This window comes from Musca autumnalis, unplaced genomic scaffold (genome assembly GCF_047663935.1).
Source record: "Musca autumnalis isolate F117 unplaced genomic scaffold, ASM4766393v1 scaffold_5, whole genome shotgun sequence".
In the NCBI taxonomy this organism is placed as follows: Eukaryota; Metazoa; Arthropoda; class Insecta; order Diptera; family Muscidae; genus Musca; species Musca autumnalis.
Genome location: NW_027412088.1, coordinates 184,946,262 through 184,971,641, shown reverse-complemented (window position 1 = coordinate 184,971,641; position 25,380 = coordinate 184,946,262). Strand labels below are relative to the sequence as shown.

Sequence of the window (25,380 nt, the reverse complement as noted above, 5' to 3'; positions counted from 1 at the left end):
TTTTTAACACAGCATAACCGAACATACAGTCATACCCTTTGTTTGTAGTACCTCGTGTGCATCTCTGCACTAGACCATACCTAGAAAATTGTGCACAAAATAAATATTGTCACATTTTAATTAGTTGGATAATTACAAATACATAGTCAGTCAACCCTCGCCCAACTAAACCAATTTAATGTGATATGAGGTCTATTAATTGTGAGAATGAGAATGACAACGACAAAAATGTATATTACGCCATCTATACTTTACTATTTTTAAACATACAATGGTAATTTTAATATTCAAGCATAGAGGGCGTTTATGTATAACAGACAATTAACAGAAACAAAAGTGTACACCAATGTGAACTATGTTAAATATAAAATAATTCCATGTCATCATATTGTAACATCACATTATGTTAGACCACCATTGCCATCTGCCGATATATACTAGCAATGGAAATGTCCCATCTTACTGTATTATATATCTTAGTTAAGTTTATATTAGGTAAACTATTTAGTCTTCTCATGTTAGATAAAAGATATTTCCTTTCCAATTTTGAAGTCAAAAGCAAAGACATACAATGGTAAAGATTGGTCAAGATGCATAATGCAGTTCAATTTTACTATTAAATCATAGATGATGTTTGTGTATAACAGACAACTAACAGAACACGACGGCAACAAAAATAAGAATAACATAAACTCATGTCACCATATTGTAAATTAACATTATGGTAGACCTCCAGCGCCATCTGCCGATGTATAGTAGCAATGGAAATGTCCCATCTTGTTATGTTATACATCTTTGTCAAAAGTCTCCTAGCTTAGTTAAAATCACTTGACATGACATAGGGATAAAGAGTCCTAAATATTTCTGCCACCCATATGTCAATTTATTTCCATAGTGTTAAATCTGAAGGGTAGATGGTATTATATAATATCCATCACTCACTCTCCGTCACCATTGCAATATTAGTAACCGTCGTAAATATTCCTTTTGATTTTATTTTCTTGTTTTAATAAGATTTTTCAGCCGACGTTTCAGTACATTTTTAGTAAATTTCCTATAGATAAACGGTAGCAAATTTTAGAGACCTAAGGCATATAATATAACAAAATGGGACATTTCCATTGCTAATATACACCGGCAGATGGCGCTGGGGGCCTAACATAATGTGATGTTACAATATTGTGACATGGAATTATTTTATATTTAACATAGATCACATTTGTGTACGTTTTTGTTTCTGTTGTCTTCTGTTAATTGTCTGTTATACAAAAACGTCCTCTATACTTGAATATTAAAATTTAACAACATTATGCATGATGTCCAATCTTCACCATTGTATGTCTTTATTAAATTTATATTAGATAAACTATTTAGTCTTCTCATGTTAGACAAAAGATATCTATCTTTTTTCCAATTTTGAAATCAAAAGTCTCCTAGCTTAGTTAAAATCACTTGTCATGACATAGGAAAAAAGAGTCCTACATATTTCTGCCACCCATATGTCAACTTCTTTCCATAGTGTTAAATCTGAAGTGTAGATGGTGTTATATAATATCCATCACTCACTCTCCGTCACCATTGCAATATTAGTGACCCTCGTAAATATTCCTTTTGATTTTATTTTCTTCCTTCTTGATGAGGCGACTCCTAGCCTCATCACTACAATGCAGCCCAAGAAAACCTAAGGAAAAACCCAAGAACGAAAACACGCGGGTGATGTATATTCTTCGATGGTTCGAAAGAAACTCAAATTTTATTTACTATTCTACAAAATATTTACAACTCTTAAAACTAACACACATAAATACATCATGCACACCACGCACACACTGCGTTGCGGGTGATAAGAAACATACACTATTTTATTACCGACCCTTTCTATTTATGGCCGACATCTGTTATGTGTAAAGATAGCACATTGGTGCGTTGACTAAAATCTACCTGACACCATTAAAAACAATTCTACAAAATTGTCCATACTCCCCGCCGTGAAAAGATCCTAATCTTTTAACAATTGTATGTATTAGTATCTTATCTTTTACAAACTAAATTTTTTAGTAATATTGCAATTACATTTAATTTTGTAACTGCTGAAGGCATTACTTAGATTCTAAAACTAATTATATGAATGCAAACAATTATTATAACTTAATTCTAGGTGATGGCACCCAACACCTTCAGCAACCAGCTCGGACGGGGACTTCTTTTCCATTGCTTAATTACATGGTAAATACATTTTCTTCGTAGAGGATAACCTGAAACATTGCTAGCGTCAGCTCTGGTTGTGCGATAACCGGTAACTTCTTCATTGGCATTAAACATCGATGCCTTTTTGCTAGCGCCACTTTGTATTTCTTGTGATTTCATAACCATGTTGATCGGAGGTTCATATGTTGCACTAACTCTCAATTTGTTGATATCACCCTCAATGGTGCCTGAGCGATGGAAATTGACGTCATTCTCTTTGTCATTGGCATTAGGTTTAAATTGGAAACCACCGATATGTACTTCTTTAGTACCTTTCTTCAGTACCATTTCTTCAAGATCACTTTGGGAAATTTCGATGTGATCTTTCTCCCTGCTGGGTTGACTCATATCTTCTTCGTTCCACAGTAATTTGTCGTACATAGCACTTTCTTCTTGTAGTTGTTGTTGTGCCATTCCATTTCGTAGACGTCGCAATTCATCTTCCAGATTTACTACCTCAGCAGCATGGCATGTCCGTTCCTGTTGGATCAATTCCTCCAAATCACGATTACGGGTATTCAATGCAGCATTTGTAGCTTCCAACTCATTAATGCGACTATTCAAGCTATGATTGGCTTCTGCTTGAAGACTATTAATCTCTTGTTGGTACATCATTTCAAGTTTGCGCATTTGTTCTTCGTGTTGATCACGCAGCTGTTGTAACACTGCACTGATTTCAGCTTGGTGGCGAGAATGTATTTCATCAATTTCTCGCAAATGACTTTGCTCCTTAAACGTGAGTTCTTCGCGTAGACTCTGAATGCGGTTTTGCAAATCCGTACGGATCATAGATTCAGCGTTTAAATATTTACGAGCTTCGTCCAATTGTTGTCGTAGACACTCCGATTCTTTCTGCACTTCACAAAGATTTTCCACAGCCTTTTCCTTTTCAGCATAAGCAGCATTGTATTTGACGGTAACGTCAGTGACCTGTGACTCATACATGCGAGCCTTTTCTTCAGCAAGTCGGCAGTCCTTGATTTGTTGATCCAATTTGGACTTAAATTGCTCATTTTCTTTTCGTAATCGATTTGTTTCACTTTTTAATTTTCGCGAAACATCCACGCACGCGTTTTCATTCTCAGTTTTCGAGCTCCTAACAACTTCCTGTGTAGGCCCTAAACTACCTGAGAACTGTGCCTCATAATTTATGTTCACCTTTTTTGGTGCTACTCTTGAAATGTTCCCACTTCTTACTATTTGGTAACAAATTTGCAGATAATGGTAATGACTTGTGTAGTCACCCTCTATCCCTACTACCTCCAAATATCGCACGTAATGTGACAATAATGACTGATAACTCTTTTCGAAGTCTTTTGTTCTTGAGAAAAGAGCTTTTCTAATCTCCCCCCAAAAATCAAAAGAAGCATCTACTAAATTAATTGTTTCCCTAATATTTGGCGGTCCTGTTTGGAGCAGTCCGGATTTCTTTCCACACTGTTCCGATGAACTTAAGCTGTTCACCTCAGCTATAAAATCTACATTATGTAAACGTGGCACTTCTATAGGCACAAACAAACCCATAGCTTCCATGTTTTCCTCTATGCTTTTAACGGCATATTGCACTCCCACAGCGAATATGCAATGATCGTATGGTACTTTTTCCATACGTCGGAGCTCCCTTTCGTTACCTAAAAAGTCCGTTCTTGCTTCCGCGAAAGAACTAACTATTTTGGAACACTTTTCCCTAATTTCCTTGGCTACACTTGTTTGAGCAATTTTGTATATTTGTAAATCAATGGACACTATATACTCGCCCAACATCCTTTGATGTTGGATGAATTCTTCGAAATTCATTTTCGCGAGCTATATTTTTTGTCACTTTATTCTTTTTTTTTATTTGTTAATAAAATTGACCTAACATACTCTTTGCTTCGAGTATGCGTCTTTTAATAACCTAACACAGTAACTTTTTTCTACAGCACTGCACTACACGTATAAACTACACAACGTTCTCCTTTGGAACTGCGAGCCTACCACGTCACTTAAATAGCGGATCTATTACGTGTTTTTTTTTAAACACGAAACAATCGCGTCGGGGTCACCAAATGATGAGGCGACTCCTAGCCTCATCACTACAATGCAGCCCAAGAAAACCTAAGGAAAAACCCAAGAACGAAAACACGCGGGTGATGTGTGTTCTTCGATGGTTCGAAAGAAACTCAAATTTTATTTACTATTCTACAAAATATTTACAACTCTTAAAACTAACACACATAAATACATCATGCACACCACGCACACACTGCGTTGCGGGTGATAAGAAACATACACTATTTTATTACCGACCCTTTCTATTTATGGCCGACATCTGTTATGTGTAAAGATAGCACATTGGTGCGTTGACTAAAATCTACCTGACACCATTAAAAACAATTCTACAAAATTGTCCACTTCTTTTAATAGGATTTTTCAAGCATCTCTTAGTGAGCCGACGTTTCAACTATACTTTTAGTAAATTTCCTATAAATAAACGGTAGCAAATTTTAGGGACACTCTTCAACTTATAGACGGCAGCATACCATATCCATACTTTTGACAAGCGAAGAATTCCTTAATTTTATTTTACTATTTTGAATACAAAAATTTTCAAGGGCGTTTCATCATGTTAATAAGCGGCGCCAATAAAACCAAGAGAGACTGAATAATCAAGGAAACAATAAGAAGCTGTTTAGATATCAAGCCCCTGAATGGCCGAATTGAGGAACAAACAATGACTTGCAAATAATCTTCGGTCATTAAGCACAACTCTAACGAGAAAATTAATAAAAATTAACATTAAAATTATCTTCGCAATAACAGGCAAAATTTTAAATAAAAAAAATAGCTGAGCCCCGCAGCGACTTGAACCAATGTCCTCGAAAACATATGAAAATCTTGACTTGTTAGCGTTCAAAACCAAACTCATAACTTCCAAAGGCTATGCCAAAAAGCGTTTGTCATCATTGAACGGACAAATATTCGTCTCTGTAAAACACGTTGTATTTGTAAGAAAAAAAATTTCGATGAGAGAAGCCACTCCCACTCTGATGAGCTGCAAACTAACAGCGAAACTAGTCACATAAATTGATGGTTGCGTGGGTTCGAATCGTCGGCTTTCCTTTTTCACTTGCAAAAAATCTTCGGTCATTAAGCTCAACTCAAACGAGAAAATTAATAAAAAATGAAATGAGATGTGGTAAGAATGTCAGCAGACAGACTTTCTCTACAAGTGATGGAAGCAAGGTGCGAAGGCCTAGAGGCAAGTGACGTACGTCGTGCTGCTTTATGTGAGTACCTAGCTTACGGTCTACCTCACAGTGCTCTTAACACCGGGTGAATACAATGCGTCTACCAACACCCCGCATAAAAAGTACGAGTACCAATTCGCTCACACGTATTTGGACGTGATCGCCTCCTTGGTTAGGAGCGGAGCCTATCTAAACTCATACCTTCCTTTGGGTCAGGCACCCGGTTGAAGTGCAACTCCACACTCGAGCCGAAGCTCCCCCGCGATTTGGGTCTAAACCACAGCCACCGCGATGCTCCCACAAGGGGGCCAACAACAACTGCTAGGCCAGATCCGAAGATCTGGGGGCACCTGGCACAAGCGGTACCAGAATATAGCCTCCGGTCAGGCTTCGTGGTCAATGACCACTACCAGTTGGACTCCCAAACAGTTCCGGACTGGTGATCTCCTCCAATTAAGCCAGCGGAAAAAAACATACAACACAGGACCACAAACAATTAACATGCTGTCCTCACGGACTGCACAATGGGCCTACAGGAACTGCGGCAACGGACAACACAACACAAACAATTGACAAAAGCCATCCTCACGAATGACTGGCACGACATCCACACCAGGGAAAAACGACGCCGCACCGACACCAACTCTCCTCCTCCAACAAATTCAACTGTAGAGACGACTATGTGGAGGGGTTACCTCCACTAAGTCTAGTCCTTCTCCTAACAAACACTTGACGTGCAAAGCTACTTAAACAACTAAAGGTCCGCCTGTCTTCAAGTGCCCTACTGAAATGCCACCCCGCCCCTCCATACGTGATACCCATATTGACTAAATCTCTAATGTCATCATAGTACCGGCATTCCGTCAGTATATGCCGCCAGTCTTCAGTCATCCCACACCCACATAAATCTGTCCCGGACAGGCCTCTTGCATATAAAAATGCATTTAGAGAGCCATGCCCCGTCAGTAAGAATCCCAGACTCATGCTAAAGCCGAAGTCTGGGCGGTCCAGTATGAACGTTGCGTCACGAATAAATTCGTACGTCACACTCCCTTTGTCACTGTCCGTCCGCCTAACAGCAGCACGCTCCCGAAGGATTGCATTGCGCAGCCTAACATCCCCATCCACCAGATCAGAAGGCCCGAGCCAATCATCCCCAGACAGTTGCAAGCCACGCTTCAGCTTGTACAGAACAGTCCTACATCTCGCTTCCAGGTCAAAGGGCAGGGCGCCAAGTAGCACCTGCATTGCGTCCGTAGACATAGTGCGACACACTGGCAGACATGATAACATGACAACTCGTTGACACGACAAGAGCTTCCTACGTACAACAGCAGACTCTGATGTAGCGCACCATAGTGGTGCACCATATGTTGCACAGGCAACAAAAAGTCCACCATATATGGTGCGCATGGAACGCCTGTTCAAACCCCAGTCGGTCCGCAAGACCCTTCTAACTATGCCAGCAACAGCAGTTAATTTGTCCTTCAAACGATCAAAGTGTGACAGGAAGTTCATTCTCTCGGCCATCGTTATTCCAAGGTGCTTGGCTTGCTTGACATATCGTATGCCGTCGTCACCAAATCGAACATGGGGAGGTCGACTGTGCGCTAATCTGCCTTTCAGCAGCATTAGCTCAGTCTTCTCCCTAGACACCTCAAAACCCACTCGGTCACTCCAGACCCCCACGATGCCCATGGCCTCCTCAGCACGACGTTCCAGTTCGACACGAGTCTCACCTTCGATCATGATGAGGAGATCATCAGCATACGCACAGATCTTGAAAGTGGCAGCTAACTCCCGCAGCAGAGAATCCACCATGAGGTTCCAAATAAATGGACCACAGATAGACCCCTGAAGGAGGCAAGTGACAGATGACATGAGAGGAATCACAAACTGTTCCATTTAGGAAAAGACACGTAGATCCGGAGAATGCTAAAAATATGGCCAGATGGAAACCCCTTTGCAAAACACCCTACGCTGAAAGGTAGACGTGGTTGATTTAAGAAAGTAACTATATTATCTAGTGGACTGCCAGACAGACTTTGAAACTTTATGCGATTTTACACGATGCCTATATCTAAGCGCTACACTATCGACAGCTAAATTCTATTCAATATTACGAATTAATATGCATGGTCAGTTCTAAGCTTGCCCATAATCTTAGATGCTATAACAACAATTTTTCTTCTTTTCGCTGTGTATTCAAAATTGCCTACATTTAGGCGCCTTGTATATTTTACACCCCGGTAGGACAATTTTAGGCATAACATTACTTCTGTAGAATCCTGATAATTCGTAATCCAAGGCCCAGGCCATTTTTAGTGGGGGTTTCGATGTACCGGGGTTAGAATGAGAAGGAAACCGCTTCAAGGTATCGACAGTTTATTACGAATTATTGACTTTTTTGATTTATCGGGGCACGAATTATCGCAATTCTACTGTACTTTGTTTTTTATATCACTGAAGCTCTTTTAAATATATATATTTCTTTGCTAAATTGTTTCCTCGTATTAACGGCATTACTGTTACCTGAGTTTAACAAGAAAAATATATCAAAAGGCGTTTATTGCATTATTGCTTTATACCAATTGTTTCGAAATCGCTTTTGATTTTTGTTCGGTTAAAGTCTGCCGGAGGCTGACTTAACAGAAAAGTAACGGAAAAAGTTCGCTTTCAACAACTAAAGAAGGAAGAAAAGAAATAAACAAAACCTCTAGCCAAAAACATGAGTATTCAAGGTTTTAAAACTTCCTGTTAAATGTGAACAATTTTGCCAGACAATAAAGTATTGAGGCAAAACAAAAAACAATCGGAAGCCACCATTACCAGCATCATCAGCATCTGGGAATGAAGTCATAAAATGCTCAACTAAACATTGTTTATATTCTTTCTTGTTTCTTGCTTCCTACTTTTTTGGCTTTTAGTGGCTCTCATGATTTTTTGTTGGTGGTGGTTGAATTGTTGGGTTGCTTTTTATGTTCACATTTCGTCTATATGCAAATCAGCCTAAATGTATGCTATTCTGTGCGTTTTTTTCCCCAGTACTTACCTGTATGCCATGCTTTGTGTGTTGAAAAATAATGTGAAGTGTGAAGAGGAAGAGGGGTACAAAATAAAATGAAAGAAATACATATATATTTTTTAAGTACATAAAGCGGATGAAAGCTTTCTACCTGGTTTTGGAAAACTTCTTTTGCAAAATAAACAGTTTTCCCCAAATTGCCATAATAAACCTCTAACAAAGACTTTGTTTTCCTCTCACTCTCGCTGCTTTTTCTGACGGCAATGCCGGGCTTCTGGCGGTGTTTGACACAACAAATTGTTTTCCAAAAAAAGTCTGGCACGTGTCTGTAACATAAATACTTCTATCAAACTTTTAGCTTTTTGGAATTACAACTAACAATTCTCTACAGTTTCCGCTTGGTTTTTGGTAGTTTTGAGAATTCAAAAATAGAAAATGTGTTCGCTTTACGAAATGTAGCATTAGCTCTCACCATTATTTCCCTTTAAGTATATACAATAAAATTGTATTGCATTTCATTTAAACCAAATAGCAACAACAGAAAATAAATAACATTGCATACATCTAGGTATTTTTATTGTAAATACGCATTGCATATCTTAAGGCTATAAAGTTATAGTTAATGAGATTTTACAGTTACAATTTTTATTTATAAATAATATTGTTGTTATGTTAATTAAAATACGTTAATTTATGAGCGAGCACATTTTTTTCTCCCTTCAACCCTCATCAATGTTCCCTTCTTTTTGTTGTTTCATCTGCTGCTGCAGCAGCTTTTTAAAAATGAATAATTACTTTGCAACTGCAGGCATTATTGCTAAATGACCATGACTTCATGCTTAATTTAACAATTTATTTATGTTAATATGAATTTTTTTCTTTTGTGAATTTTTAATCTATACTTTTTGGTAATGACCAACACAGAGTATACTTTTAGGTTGGGTAGTAATGAGATGAGTTCCGAAAGGTTAGAAAGCAAAGGCCCTCTGGCCATTTAAAACAGTCTGAAGGTCTTCTATCCAATGAAGAGGCGCTTTCTGTCAATGGAAGACCATTTCCTGTTCCTAAAATGTCTAATAATTTCCTCTGTCCCTAGATGACCTTTTGTCCACAGAAGATCTTGTAAATGTCCCCAGCCCCCAGAAATCCTTCTAAATGCTTGTCTCCATAGAATATCTGTTAAATGTTTTACACCTTAAGAATACGTTCTAAATGTCGTCTGAACATAGAACACCTTTTAGAGGCCTTTGAACATGGAAGACAACCTATAGGTCTTCTGAACATGGAAGACCTTCTTAAGATCTTTCTTATGGAAATAAGAATTTTAAGAAGTCTTCTATGAACAGGAGACATTTCAGGACTTAAGATCTTTTCTTCATAGAAGATCTGTCCATAGAAGACCTAGAAAAATCGTTTCTCCTTAGAAAACCTTACAGTGGATTTCTCCCATTAGAAAACCTTATAAATATCTCTCCATAGAAGCCCTCAAAGAAGACCTTCCTAAGGTTGTCTGCCACCAAAAAACCTTCATAATGTCTTCTACCCATAGAAGACCTTTCAAAGATCTTCTGTTCATAGAAATCTTTGTAGAGGTCTTCAGCCAGAGACGACCTTTGAATTGTTTTCTAACCACAGAAGACCTTCTAAGTGTCATTTGTCCATAAAAGTTCTTCGAAATGTCTTCTGTCCATAAGGGACCTATAAAAGATCGTCTCTCCTTAGAAGACCTATTAAGGTCATCTGTCTGTTCACAAGCCCTTTAGAAGGTCCTCTTTGGACAGATGGCCTTCAGCAGGTATTCTTTGGGAGAAAGACATTTAAGAGATTTTCTGTAGAGAGAAGACCTCTTCTAGGTCTTATCTCTATGGAAGACTTTATAAAGTCTATAAAATACCTTCTCAAGATCTCATAGAAAACCTTCTCATAAAACTTAAAAAAAAAACAAGTAAAAAAATATCAGTCGGCTTTGCCGACAGAGATATACCCTCAGCCTGTGTATATTGAAACAATTTTTCCCCAAAATAAGTATGTATTTAGGGCGTTTGAACCGACAAAATGTAGATTAGGATTAAATATCAAAAGTTTTGCGGAGGAGATACTAAGGAATGGATCGTCATTGACAGTTATGGAAGTGGATCTCCAGCCACAACATATGGTGCCATATGGGGTTTTTACACTCTTCGGGCTGTTTGCTAAAGAAGTATGGACTTGCCCCTAAAAAACTTTTACCATCGTAATTGAGGCAGCGAATGCAAGTTGCTTCAACAAAAACCAGAGTGATTCGATATCAGGTCTTAAAGTGAACTTATCCGAAATTTTGTGTGGCAGGTACCGGATGGAGTGGACAAATATAGTCCATATTTGAACCTAATCTATATCTGGTAGATATATTAGGATGTGTAAAGTATAGACCAATTCGGCCACTCCCTTCAAGAGTTACCGTACGAACAATTTTTCCGAACATATTTGAACTTTTGTGGGGAAGGTACCTGAAGGAGTGGACCGATATGGTTTATCGTCAAACTTAAACTATGGTTGGACAAAATATTACTAAGGCCAAATTTTGGACAGAATCGGCGTCGTATGAAGGGCAGTGAATACAAGTTGCTAAAACAAAAATCAAAGCGATTCGAGAGATGGCCCTAAACTGAAAATTTCCGAAATTTTGTTTGGGAGTTACCCGAAGGAGTGGACCGATTGAGTCCATATTGAAACCTTATCTTAGCCTGGTACACATTTAACGATGAGCAAAGTATGGACTAATTCGGTTACTCCCTTCAAGAGTTATCGTGCGCACAAATTTTCCGAACATTTTCGAACTTTTGTGGGGGAGGTACCGGAAGGAGTGGACCGATATAGCCCATCTTCGAAATTAAACTAAGTTTGGGTAAAATATTACGAAAGCCAAAATTTGTACCGAATCGGTTTATCCGTTCGAGAGTTTTCGTGCGCTCCAGCCAGCCAGACAGACGGACGGACATTGCTCAATCGACTCCAAATTGTCTGAAACACATTTCGTCCAAACATACTTGGGGTCTAAAACCATTATTTCGATGAGGCACATTTTGCCCGCATGAAAGTGTATATACCCTCGTTAGCATAAATGCTGAGGGTATAAAAACTTTCTAAGGATCTCGTAAAGGACATTCCAAAGTTATTCTGTCCATAAAATACCTTTTAGGCAATTTTTCTATAGACGACTTTCTAAAGAACAGTTGTTTAAAGAAGACCTTCTACCTGTCTTCAGTCCATAGAAGACCTTCTCAGAGGTCTTCTCTCCAAAGGAGACCTTCTATGGGTCTTCTCTCCAAAGGAGACTCTCTTAAGGTCTTCTTTCCATAGAAGACTTATGATAGGCCTTCTCTCCATAGAGGACCATGTGAAGGTCTACTCTCCATAGAAAACTTTCTACTGGTCTCCTCTCCATAAAAGTCCTTGTGAAGACGTTGTAGAAGTCTTCTCTCCATAGAAGACCCTGTGAAAGTCTTCTCCCCATAGAATACATTCTAGAGTTCTTTTCTCTGCAAAGAAAATCTTTAAAAGGTTTACTCTCCACATAAGACCTTTAGATAGTCTTCTTCCCATAAGAGACCTTCTAAAGGTCTTCTCTCCATGGAAGACCATCTAAAGGTATTCTCTTCATAGATCTCCTGTAAAAATTTTCTCTCCATAGAAGAACTTGTAAAGCTCTACTTCACTCAATAGAAGACATTGTATAGGCCTTCTGTCCACAGAAGACCTTGTAAACGTCTTTTGTCTATAGAAATCCTTGTAAATGTCTTCTTTGCATAGACGACCTTGTAAATGTCTTCTTTTTATAGTAGTCCTTGTAAAGGGTTTCTCTGCATAAAGGACTTGGCAAGACGACCTTGTAAGGTCTTCTCTCCATAGAAGGTCATCAAATTTCTTAAAAATAAATTTCTTTGTCTGTGAAAGGCCTTCCAAAGTTCTATAACCCCCTGAAGATATCATAAAAGACTTTCTAAGGATCTCGTAGAAGACATTCCAAAGTTCTGCTGTGCATAGAAGACCTTCTACATACCTTCTGTTCATAGAAGACTTTCTTAGAAGAAGAATTTCTAAGTGTCTTCTCTCCATAGAAGGAGACCTTGTGAAAGTCTTCTGTGCATAAAAGGCCTTGTAAAAGTCCTCTCTCCATAAAAGGTCTTCTCTCTCTCTTCTGTTTATAGAAGTCCTTCTACAGGCTTACTGTCTAGAAGACCTCCTAAAGGACCTTCTGTCTTCTGTCCATATAAGATCTTTTGAAGGTTTTCTGTGCATAAAAAACCTGGTAGAGTTTTTCTCTCCATAGACTATATTGTAAAGGTCTTCTCTCCATAGAAGACCTTCAAAGGTCTTCTTGCCATATTTGACCTTCTAAAGGTTTTCTCTCCGTAGATGACCTTCTAAAGGTGTTCTCTCCGTAGATGGCCCTCTCAAGGTTTTCTCTCCATAGAAGAAGACCTTGTATGGGTCTTGTGTCTATAGAAGTCCATGTAAAGGTCTTTTTTCCATAGAAGTCCTTGTAAAGGTTTTCTCTGCATAAAGGACCTGATTTTCTTCTGTTCATAAAAGACCTACCGAGGGTGTCCTTTCCGCAGAATATGTTCCAAAGGTCTTTTGTCTATAGAAGCTCTTCAACATGGTTAATGTCTAGAAGACCTCCTAAAGGCCCTATTAAATGTCTTCTGTCCATATAAGACCTTCTGAAGGTTTTCTGTGCATAAAAAACCTGGTACAGTTTTTCTCTCTATTTGACCTTCTAAAGGTGTTCTCTCCGTAGATGACCCTCTCAAGGTTTTCTCTCCACAGAAGAAGACCTTGTATGGGTCTTGTGTCTATAGAAGTCCATGTAAAGTTTTTTTCCATAGAAGTCCTTGTAAAGGTTTTCTCTGCATAAAGGACCTGGTTTTCTTCTGTTCATAAAAGACCTTCCGAGGGTGTCCTTTCCGCAGAATATGTTCCAAAGGTCTTTTGTCTATAGAAGCTCTTCAACATGGTTAATGTCTAGAAGACCTCCTAAAGGCCCTATTAAATGTCTTCTGTCCATATAAGACCTTCTGAAGGTTTTCTGTGCATAAAAAAACCTGGTAGAGTTTTTCTCTCTATTTGACCTTCTAAAGGTATTCTCTCCGTAGATGACCTTCTAAAGGTGTTCTCTCCGTAGATGACCCTCTCAAGGTTTTCTCTCCGCAGAAGAAGACCTTGTATGGGTCTTGTGTCTATAGAAGTCCATGTAAAGCTTTTTTTTTTCATAGAAGTCCTTGTAAAGGTTTTCTCTGCATAAAGGACCTGGTTTTCTTCTGTTCATAAAAGACCTTCCGAGGGTGTCCTTTCCGCAGAATATGTTCCAAAGGTTGTTTGTCTATAGAAGCCCTTCTACATGGTTAATGTCTAGAAGACCTCCTAAAGCCCCTATGAAATGTCTTCTGTCCATGTAAGACCTTCTGAAGGTTTTCTGTGCATAAAAAACCTGGTAGAGTTTTTTTCTCCATAGAATAAATTGTTAAAGTTTTCCCTCCATAGATGACCAAATAAAGGTCTTCCCTCGTGAGAAGACTTTTTAATGATTTTCTCTCCATAGAATACCTTCTAAAGGTCTTCTCTGTATGGCAGCCCACTTTAAGATCTTTTGTCCATAAAATAACTCCCAAAGGTCTTCTGGTCATAGAAGATCATCTAAAGGTATTCTGCACTTTGGAAACTTTTGAACTGCATTGTTAAATTCCATGAACTCAAACTACTTTAAGTCAATTTACCAATTAACGTTGCCTATTTTAGGGATGAAAATAAGAAATGTTTAAAAATTTAAGATTTACCATGTTTTGATAAAAACTTTATCAGCTGTCATTGCTGTAATATTTGGATAATTTACTCCTTTCTTTCGTTTGTCAACTCAATACATAAAAACATGTGTTTTGTTTGTATATTTGTTTGCAATACAAATTGTTTATTTTAATTTATTCACAAATGTTAATTGCATACTTTCAGGATATGTGCGTGTTTTTTATTTTTTTATTTGGTGTAAATTATTTATGCATGATACGTAACGAATTGTTAATTACTTTCACATTGTCAAAAATGCACAATCACACAGCAAACATACTTTAACAAAATACCGAGGCACACACACACAAAGACTAACAAATAAATGCCATGTTATTTTGAATAATTTAACATTTTTAACACGTTTCATCATCAAATGAGATGAATGGCAAAAAATATACAAAACAACTTTTCCAAGTTGTTTTCAAAACAAATTGGAAAAAGATTGTAAAATAAAGCACTAGGGGATTGAATTGATACAAAGAACATGACTGCAGAGTTTTATACAATGAAATTAAATACGTGACATATAAAGGATTTAAGTGAGAGCAAAGCGGAAAAGTTTGGCTTTTGAGACCTAACGAAACCCATTAAAGCACATAAAGATTTACCCACAAATTTCTTAGAAGCGACAAGGGGAGTCTTCTCTCATATAAAAAACAGGATTCTTATTTATATGTTACCTCCTTTCGATGATTCTATTTGAAGCTAATTGGTATGTGATCTCCATCTTATTCGCAATTACTTCATACGAATTTTAGTCCACTTTTAAAAAAAGATTTCCATTGCAATTAATCCGTAGTAAAAAACCTAGATATTCAACTGTGCTTCAAATGAAATTTATTCTTGTGTATAAAACTTTCTGTGCTCCTCAATACTTCTCATTAAATACAATTAGTGGGTAGAGACTTTTTTTATTGTTCATCTTCACCCTTGCAAACTATCCCACTTCACCCCCATTTGTTAACACAATAGCCACTGCTGCATAATCCACCTTTTCTATAAATATCACAACACAATAGGCATTTGCCTATATTTAGGCGTTTATTAAACATAAATCATCTTGGCATAAATGTGCGGGGCAACCATGATTTTGCACCTCATAAATAATGGCAAACGTTTTAATTATGTGCCATATATAACTACGCAAAGCAATGAATAGCGTACTTTATCACAACCTCATTAATTATAAATTTCCATTTAAACAAAAACAACACCAACAATAATACGTAAATACCACCCGCTTGAGGCAATAATTGAATTTTTGACTTTTCGAAATGAAAATGAATTCATTTGAATTTTATTTCCATAAATGCTAAAGCATACTATTAGTAGTGGAATTTTGGCCAACAATAATAACTTTAATCTCTGCATATTTTCTGGGAAAATTATAGTTGCGGATAAAGTGGTTGTTAGGATTAGAAAGAGAGGGGAATAAGGGGGTATTTTAAAATATATATAATCGTTGGGGATTTAATTATATAAATTTATAAACTAAAAGTAGACTACAAGTTAAGGATAAAAGTGTTGATGTATGCCAATATTTTTCCAGGATTATAAGAGAGGAGACAATAGAGACTTCTCTAACCCTGCGTTTACAACACCTTTTTCAAAAATAAATTTTTAAATACGTGTAGAGAAAAGTATGAATGTATTCGTGAAAATGGTTTGTAACTTTGCTATTGTCTTGCCAATACTGTCTGTGTGTAAACGCCCAGTAATATCATACAGGGCTGATCCTTACCCGGCGTTAACAAATGTCAGTATTGGCAAGACAATAGCAAAAATTCAAACCTTTTCACAAATACATTTATAAATTTTTAAATATGTAAAGAGAAAAGTATGAATGTATTGGTGAAAATGGTTTGTAACTTTGCTATTGTCCTGTCAATACTGTATGTGTGTAAAAGCCTAGTTAGGAGATTTTCTATGTATAGATGTGCTATGAAAGGTCTTATATTCATAGAATATTTTTAGGAGGAATCTTATCTGCAAAACAAGTATATGGGGTATTCTCTCTATAGGATATCTTTAGGAAGTCTTCTTTTTCGTAGAATTCTTAAGAATTCTCCTACCTAAAAAGAGATCCCCTAACGCCGAGGTGTTAAGCGAGCACTTGCCTGTCGGTGCTTTTCAAGATTAACAGTAGGGTATAAAGTGTATTTTGAAAGGTCTTCTGACCATAGGAGATCATCCTAAGGTCTCCTGTCCGAAGATCTTCCAAAAGTCTTCTGTCCATAGAAGACCTACTAATGTTCTTCTGTGTATAGAAGATCCTATGTTCATAAAAAATCTTCTAAAGTTCTTATGTCTATAGAAAACCTTTTAAATGTTTCCTTCTATAGAGCGCCTTCTAAAGGTTTTCTGCCCATAGAAAACCTGGTGAAGGTCTTCTGCCTATAGAAGACCTCATGAAGGTTTTCTGTCTATAGAAGACCTCTCGAAGGTCTTCTGTCTATAGAACACCTTATGAAGGTTTTCTGCCTATAGAAGACCTTGTGAAGGTTTTCTGCCTATAGAGAACCTTGTGATGATCTTCTGCCTATAGAAGACCTTCTAAAGATACGATCTTCTAAAGATCTTTTATCCATAGATAACCTTCTAAAGATCTTCTATCCATAAAAAAACTTCTTCTTCTATATATAAACGATTTTTCTAAGTCTTCGGACCATGAAAGACATTCTAAAGGTATTCGGTCTAGATAAAATCGTATAAAGGTTTTCTGTCCGTAGAAGACCTTTTAAAGGCTTCTGTTCATAGAAGGAATTCTACAGGCCTTATGTCCACGGAAGACCTTCTAAAGGTCTTCTGTCTATAGAAGATCTTGTAAAGGCTTCTGTCCATAGAAGACATTGTGCAGATCACCTATCCATTGAAAATATTTTAAAACTCTTCTGCGCATAGAAAGCCTTTTTAAAGGCCTTCTTACCATAGAAAACCTTCTAAAGGTCTTCTGTCTGTAGAAAATCATCTGTCCACAGAATACCTACGGAGCCTCGTTGACATATGACCGTCTCAATGAGATATAGGCGTAGTCGCGAAGTTCCTGCATTTGTAAGGAGGCTATTCCACGACTGAGCTTTGATTAAAACTCCCAAAAAAACTGAAAATAAACCTACGGCTGATGTTGAGGTGGATGCCTTGGCACACTCAGTCTTCACGACAGAGATTCCGCTACTACTGTCGCTTTTGCGTGACACAAAAACGAACTATAATTGTGAACGGTAACCACATCTCGGAACTCAATGGTATATATGACAATCTAGATAGACAGATCAGGATTCTCCTCAACCTAATCGAGGAGAAGGTGCCCCCAGGTTTAGGAAGCGAGAACATCCCGGACGGCATAAGGTGGTAATTTATCACTGACGAATTTTTATCCCGACTCATCGAATGGGTGCTGATCCAACTTGTTGGCGTCAGATAAATGCGACAAGCCAATGCTTCTTAGGCAGAAAACATTGGAGGCGGCAGTAGGCAAGAAAGACTTATCCATCAAAAACTTAAATGGTTCGCTGATACCTCCGCCCACCAAAAATGCAAAAGAAGAAATAGAAAAAAATTCATATGATAGCGCAGTAACATACTGCAGTTGATACCTCAAAAAGGATCCCAAAAACATCACTGAATGGGAATTATTCGGATTATAAGAACGTACCTCAAGATTCTGATGCAGTTCGAAGGGAATTGTCCTCAGTATGCTACAAGGGAATTTCCTATCAGCAAACTCAAGTGCAGCAGGGACCCTAGTCGAGACTTTGAATGGGAATTATTCGGATTATAAGAACGTACCTCAAGATTCTGATGCAGTTCGAAAGGATTTGTTCTCAACATGCTACAAGGGAATTTCCTATCAGCAAACTCAAGTGCAGCAGTGACCCTAGTCGAGACTTTTATGGAAGTGAAAACTGTGGGACCTCCCATTCCAGTTGCACGACGCATTCGAATTTTATGACACAATAGCAAAATTGAGTGATGCAATGGCCATTGGATACCCGCTCCACCTCAACAGTCGGAAGTAAGAAAGTGTTGAGAACATCAGCTTCACCTCCCAACGCAAACGGAGTCTCTTTTTGACGGTTTCTTTGGGGTTCTCAGCTGTTTGACTTCCCAAACCTCTAACATTCAACAAAACTACAAAAAGCTTCGCCTTCTTCAGAGACCGTAAGTCAGGAGTCGAGGAATCCGAAACCACGACAGGTGCTCGTAAGATGAATAAGATTTTCTAAGAAACTGCAGCTCGCCGCAAAGAAATCGACACTGTCACAACCGGTCCATCCACATGTCTCGTAAGATTCAGTGACATAATAAACGATAGTTAGAAGAGCAACACGGAGGAAGCAAAATTCCCTTCAGTCAGTGGAACTTGCCAGAAACCTTGTACTTTTGCGAAGTCAAATAAGATTAGTGGTAATGCCAATTCTGCACAGAACTCTTGCCCGAAGCTGAATGACTAAGCTGTACTATGATAACGACATAAATCGGGTTTCTGTCTTCTTCGATTCTATCCTTTGAATACATTCAGGCGGGTTAGAGGACTATCCGTCTATGTGTTGTAGACGTTATGAGGTCTTTTATCTATAAAATACTTTCAGGAGTTATTTTGTATATACTTTTATCTTTATTCTGGCTTCTTCTATTCTATTCATTGTCCTTTAAAATACCATGCAGACTTTGTATAGAAGATGGTGTCTTCTTTAGGATAGATGAAAACCTCTTTTTTCCTATAGTATAGAAGAAGACCCGTTATTCTGCTATAGAATAGACGAAGGCCTCTTCATCTTCTATAGCATATAAGAACGCTTATTATTTTTGTATAAAATCTATAGTACAGGCATACATCTCTTCGTTTTCTATAGTATCGACAAATACCTCTTTTTCTACATTATAGACAAAGTCCTCCTCATCTTTTATAGTATAGACAAAGACCTTTTCATTTTCTATAGCATAGATGAAGACATTTTCTTCTATAGTATATACCTAGTAGTAGTAACTCTTCTTGCTCTTCTATACTATAGACAAATACCTCTTCTTCTATAGTATAGACAACGAACTCTTCTTCTATAGTATAGACAAAGACCTCTTCTCTTATAGTACAGCCAATGAACTCTTCTTGCTCTTCTACAGTGTAGACAAAGACCTCTTCTTCTTCTATAGTATAGACAAAGACCTCTTCATCTTCTATAGCATAGACGAAAACCATTTTTCCTATATTATAGAAGAAGACCCGTTATGTTGCTATATAATAGAAGAAGGCCCCTTCATCTTCTATAGCATATATGAACGCATATTATTTTTCTATAGCGTCTATAGTACAGGCAAAAACCTCTTATTCTATAGTATAGACAGATACCTATTTTTCTCCTCATCTTTTATAGTATAAACAAAGACCTCTTCATTTTCTATAGCATAGATGAAGACTTTTTCTTCTATAGTATATACAAACTCCTCTACATCTTCTTCAATAGTATAGTAACCCTTATTGCTCTTCTATAGTATAGACAAATACCTATTCTTCTATAGTATAGACCAAGAACTCTTCTTCTTATATAGTATAGATAAAGACCTCTTCATCTTCTATAGTATAAACAAAGACCTCTTCATCTTCTATAGCATAGGTGAAGACCTGTTTTTAGAGTATAGACAAAGATCTTTTCTTCTTCAATAGAATAGACAAAGACTTCTTCTATTATAGTACAGACAATGAACTCTTCTTGCTCTTCTACAGTGTAGACAAAGACCTCTTCTTCTTCTATGGTATAGACAAAGACCTCTTTTTCAATAGTATAGTCAAAGAAGTTTTCTTGATCTTCTATAGTATAGACAAAGACTTCTTCTTTTATAGTACAGACAAAGAACTCTTCCTGCTCTTCTGTAGTATAGACAAAGACAACTACTTTTTCTTCTACAGTACAAACAAAGACCTCTTCTTCAATAGTACAGCCAAAGAATTCTTCTTGCTCTTCTACAGTATAAACAAAGACCTCTACTTTTTCTTCTATAGTATAGACAAAGACCTCTTCATTTTTAACAGTATACTCAAAGAATTCTTCTTGCTCTTCAATAGTATAGACAAAGACCTCTATTTCTTCTACAGTATATATAAAGACCTCGTCTTCTTCTACAGTGTAGATAAACCCCTCTTTTTCTCCTATAGTATAGACAAAGACATCTTCATCTTCTTTAGTATAGACAAACACCTCTTCTTCTATAGCGTAAAATAACAACTTTTCTTCCATAGTACAGAAGAAGACCTCTTCTTTTTGTTGTACTGTGCAAAGGATACCTCTTCTTCTATAGTATAGACAAAGACCTCTTTTTCAATACTACAGACAAAGAACTCTTCTTGCTCTTCTACAGTATAAACAAAGACCTCTACTTCTTCTTCTACAGTGCAGACAAGGATCTCTTCTTCTTCTATAGTATAGACAGAGACCACTTCAGTTTTAACAGTACAGCCAAAGAATTCTTCTTGATCTTCAATAGTATAGACAAAGACCTCTATTTCTTCTACAGTATGTATAAAGACCTCTTCTTCTTCTATAATATAGACAAAGGCCTTTTCATCTTCTTTAGTATAGACAAACACCTCTTCTTCTCTAGCGTAAAATAACAACTTTTTTCCCTAGTACATAAGAAGCCCTCTTCTTTTCCTTGTATAGTGCAAAGGATACTCTCTCTGATACAACTTTGAATTCCTGTTTTTTCTCTATTTTCCTCTTATTTCCCATTTTGCCATTCCATTAGTCAACTCATTTTCAAAGCAAACAAATAACCGAAAACTTCGTTAACAAATTTGGGCTTTAATGTTTACCCATGACATTTTTTCCCCTGAAACAAACAAAAATTGTCAATTTCTGGTCCTTTTTGAGCCTTAATCAATCACCCCACCCCAACCATCAATGATAATTTTTGCTTGACCCAATGAATTTAAACTTTCGCCAAAGTTAATTGCCATCGTGGTGGTGGGGCAAATATTTTTGTGTAGACTTTAATTAGCAGGAAAATCCAGAACACAAAAAAAAAAACAGATATGAAAGAAGAGCAGGAATGGAGAAAATAAGGAAAAATTCCTCTTCAATCATTGTTTGCTGGACACAAATAAATTGTTTGTAATTTTAACAGAAAATGGTCATCCCTTGTGGAGTGTTGACAAAAGGTTAATTCCCCGGGGACAAGGAGTTCTTTCTTGATGTTTTTGTTTAAATCTAATCAAGAATGTATTTTGAATCACACTAGAGAAAAACGACGGAAATAATGAGGAATAAGGGACGTCATTGAAAAAAAAAAACATTAACTTAAAGGAACTTTTGACTATAAAATTTTCATTTATTTTATATTTTCTTTTTTTCAATTTCTTCTTCTTTTCTCCGGAGCATGAATGAATGATTAATGGATGTTAAATGGTTTGCGGAAGTAATATCTCTATGTTACATGTTTTATATTTGGATATAAGTATTTCTAGAGCACTCGTAAAGTAAGTGGAATTTTGAATTTTTTTATTGCAAATTTTAAAACCATAGGTGAGGGTAAAAATACCAGGATACATGCAGGGAACAAAGAATTTCTAAATTTATAATCTAAGTAGGGTAACATGGGACTGCTTCGCCTGGTGTGCCTTCGTCAGCGCCGATTTTATAGATGTTTATATAACATCTACAAAATCGTCAAAGGGAAAGTTGCAGACGATCTTTATGTAGCATTAATAAAATTGGCACTGGCGGAGGCACACAAGTTTCGAAGCAGTCCTATTTTGCCCTCCCTAGTTTATAAGACTGATGGTATAACGACACGAATTTATAATTTTTTAGGTTAGGTAGATAAAGAGTATTAATAATTTTAAACTTTGCAATAGAGGATAGAATTTTTCAATTCCATTTTCATTGAGTCTTTTTAAAAAAAAAAATAAAAGAGTAAGAAGTTTACAATTGTATAAAAATAATAAATTAGAATAGAATAAGGTATCTGCTCCGATAAAAGCAATAGAATAAGGGAAAGCTTTCTATGGAATAGCATATCAAAATATTTTCTTATTCTACGTCTCAGAACATTTGATCCCATAAAAATAAAAAAGAAAATTATTATAAAGTAGATTAGGACGCCTTCTTTTCTCTTTCTTTGAACAACCTGAACTCCATGGAGCAGAAAATTTCCAGCTAATTAAATTACATAACATGACATTTTCTTACAATTCAATTAATTTCCCTTTTGTTTCTAAATCTTTTCACATTCTCCATATTCCACATAGTTAATGTTTAATGTGGCGTTAAAAAATTTGCAATTCTGAATAATACATAGAAAAAGAAAGAAAAAACAACAGTAACAACCAAAGCAGCAAATGAGCTAAGTAGATGGAAGAGGAAAGTCATTTCAACTGAACTCTCTTAATCAGACACCATAACATTAAAGCTTTTAAATGTGAATTGATGGCGGTAATGCCATCAGCAGCATCATCATCCTTATTGCATAATACCAAGGAAAGAAAGAAGAAAAAATAGTAATGGAAAGGAAGAATCAAGAATATCCTTAAGACTGAGGAAATTTCTTAAAACTTTTATGGCAACATTTGCCGTCAGTTGCCTTTTATTTCTTGGTAATGCATCCATCCATCCATTCATCCATCGCTCTATTCATTCATCCATTCATCATTGCCATTGCTGAGGTATGGAGAACAATTTGGAACATTTACATATGGGAAAGGTAGCTGACAAGGATGTCATAATGGGTATGGGTATGGGATGGGTGGATGGCAATTGAGTTATTCGAAATGCAAATAAGTAAGAGGGAATGCCATTACCTGATATCCAGCAATAATATTTGATTGGTAAAAGTGAAATGCATTTTCAGTGAAGGATTTCTCTCTGCATCACTCCTGATTATAATTCTACGAAATTGAAATTAATATTTATAAATTGCAAGTAAACTCTAAAGACTATGATATCATCAGAATTGGGTCAGTCATATACCAATAGGAAAATACATATGTTCCCTCAAACATCGAAGAAGGGACAAGGGAGATTTCTCTTATGTCAATGTGTATTAGCTCAATTAAATAGGGCCTATATTTTAAAGCCGAGTCCGCTCAGCGCATCTTAAGAAAGCGTTCATATAGTATAGACAAAGACCTCTACTTCCTATTCTGTAGTTTAGACAAAGACCTCATATTTTTCTATAGTATAGACAAATACCTATTCCTTTGCAGTACAGACAACGATCTCCCCATCTTCTATAATGTAGAAGAAGACCTCTTCTTTCTCTATAGTATAGACAAAACCTCTTTATTTTCTATAGAGAAGTTTTATTCTTAAAGGATGTTTATTTTATTCACTGAAGTATGGCTATATGAATTGAGGAATTCTCTAATCTTTCCAATGTATCCTGTTATTTCTAACATAATCCTTTAAATATGCATTAAAAATCAAAATTTTATTCACTTCATGCACTTTAGCTCAATTATATAGGACAAATTTTTTTATAGACGAGTCCTCTCAACGCATCTTAAGAAACCGTTCATATAGTGCAGACAAAGACCTCTACTTCCTATTCTGTAGTGTAGACAAAGACCTCATATTTTACTATAGTATAGGCAAATACCTATTCCTTTGCAGTACAGACAACGATCTCCGCATCTTCTATAATGTAGAAGAAGACCTCTTCTTCCTCTATAGTATAGACAAAAACCTGTTCATCTTCTATAGAGAAGTTTTATCCTTAATGGATATTTAGGACTTATTTTTTATAGCCGAGTCCTCTCAGCGCATCTTAAGACACCGTTAATATATTATAGACAAAGACCTCTATATATTCTTCTATAGAATAGACAAAGACCTCTTCCCTTTCTATAGTATAGATAAAGACCCGTTCCTTTTCTATAGTGTAGACAAAGACCTATTACTTTTCAGTGCAGACAACGACCTCCTCATCTTCTATAATGTAGAAGAATACCTATTCTTCTTCTATAGTATAGACAAAGATCTCTTCATATTTTTAGGAAAGTTTTATCCATAACGGATATTTATATTATTCACTGAAGTATGGCTATATGAATTGAGGAATTCTCTAGTCTTTCCAATGTATCCTGTTATTTCTAACACAATCCTTTAAATATGCAGTAAAAAATCAAAATTTCATTCACTTCATGCACTTTAGCTCAATTATATAGGACCTATTTTTTATAGTCGAGTCCTCTCAGCGCATCTTAAGACACCGTTAATATAGTATAGAAAAAGACCTCTACTTCTTCTATAGTACAGACAAAGACCTCTTCATCTTAGATAGAGAAGTTTTGTCCTTAAAAGCTATTTATTTTATTAACTGAAGTACGGCTATAAATAGGACCATTTTTTTTAAAGACGAGTCGTCTCAGCGCATCTTAGGACACCGTTAATATAGAAAAGACAAAGACCTCAACTTCTTCTTCTATAGTATAGACAAAGACCTATTCCTTTTCAGTGCAGACAACGACCTCCTCATCTTCTGTAATGTAGAAGAATACCTCTTCTTCTTCTATAGTATAGACAAAGACCTCTACTTCTTCTATAGTATAGACAAAGACCTCTTCATTTTAGATAGAGAAGTTTTGTCCTTAAAAGCTATTTATTTTATTCACTGAAGTACGGCTATAAATAGGACCATTTTTTTTAAAAGACAAGTAGTCTCAGCGCATCTTAAGACACCGTTAATATAGAATAGACAAAGACCTCTACTTCTTCCTCTATAGTATAGACAAAAACCTCTTCCTTTTATATAGTATAGACAAATACCTATACCTTTGCAGGACTGACAACGACCTGCTCATCTTCTATAATAATGTGGAAGAAGACCTCGTCTTCCTCTATAGTATAGACAAAGACCTGCTCCTCTTCTATAGTACAGACAAAGACCTATACCTTTGCAGTACAGACAACGACCACCTCATCTTCTATAATGTAGAAGAAGACCTCTTCTATATTATAGACAAAGACCTCTTCTTCCTCTATAGTATAGACAAAGACCTCTTCATCTTCTATAAAAAAGTTTTATCCCTGAAGGATATTTGGTTTATTCACTGAA

General features: G+C 36.6%; 2 protein-coding genes across 6 annotated transcripts in view; one reads left to right on the top strand and one right to left on the bottom strand.

The window, feature by feature from the left end:
- Positions 1 to 25,380, top strand: part of Pgant9 (polypeptide N-acetylgalactosaminyltransferase 9) — a 423,799-nt gene that overhangs the window by 316,375 nt on the left and 82,044 nt on the right. The window lies entirely within an intron of this gene.
- On the bottom strand, positions 1,804 to 10,450 carry LOC141387047 (lamin-C-like). Its single transcript, XM_073956152.1, has one exon. The coding sequence runs from the start codon at positions 4,042 to 4,044 to the stop codon at positions 2,155 to 2,157; it is 1,890 nt and encodes a 629-aa protein (XP_073812253.1). The 5' UTR covers positions 4,045 to 10,450; the 3' UTR covers positions 1,804 to 2,154.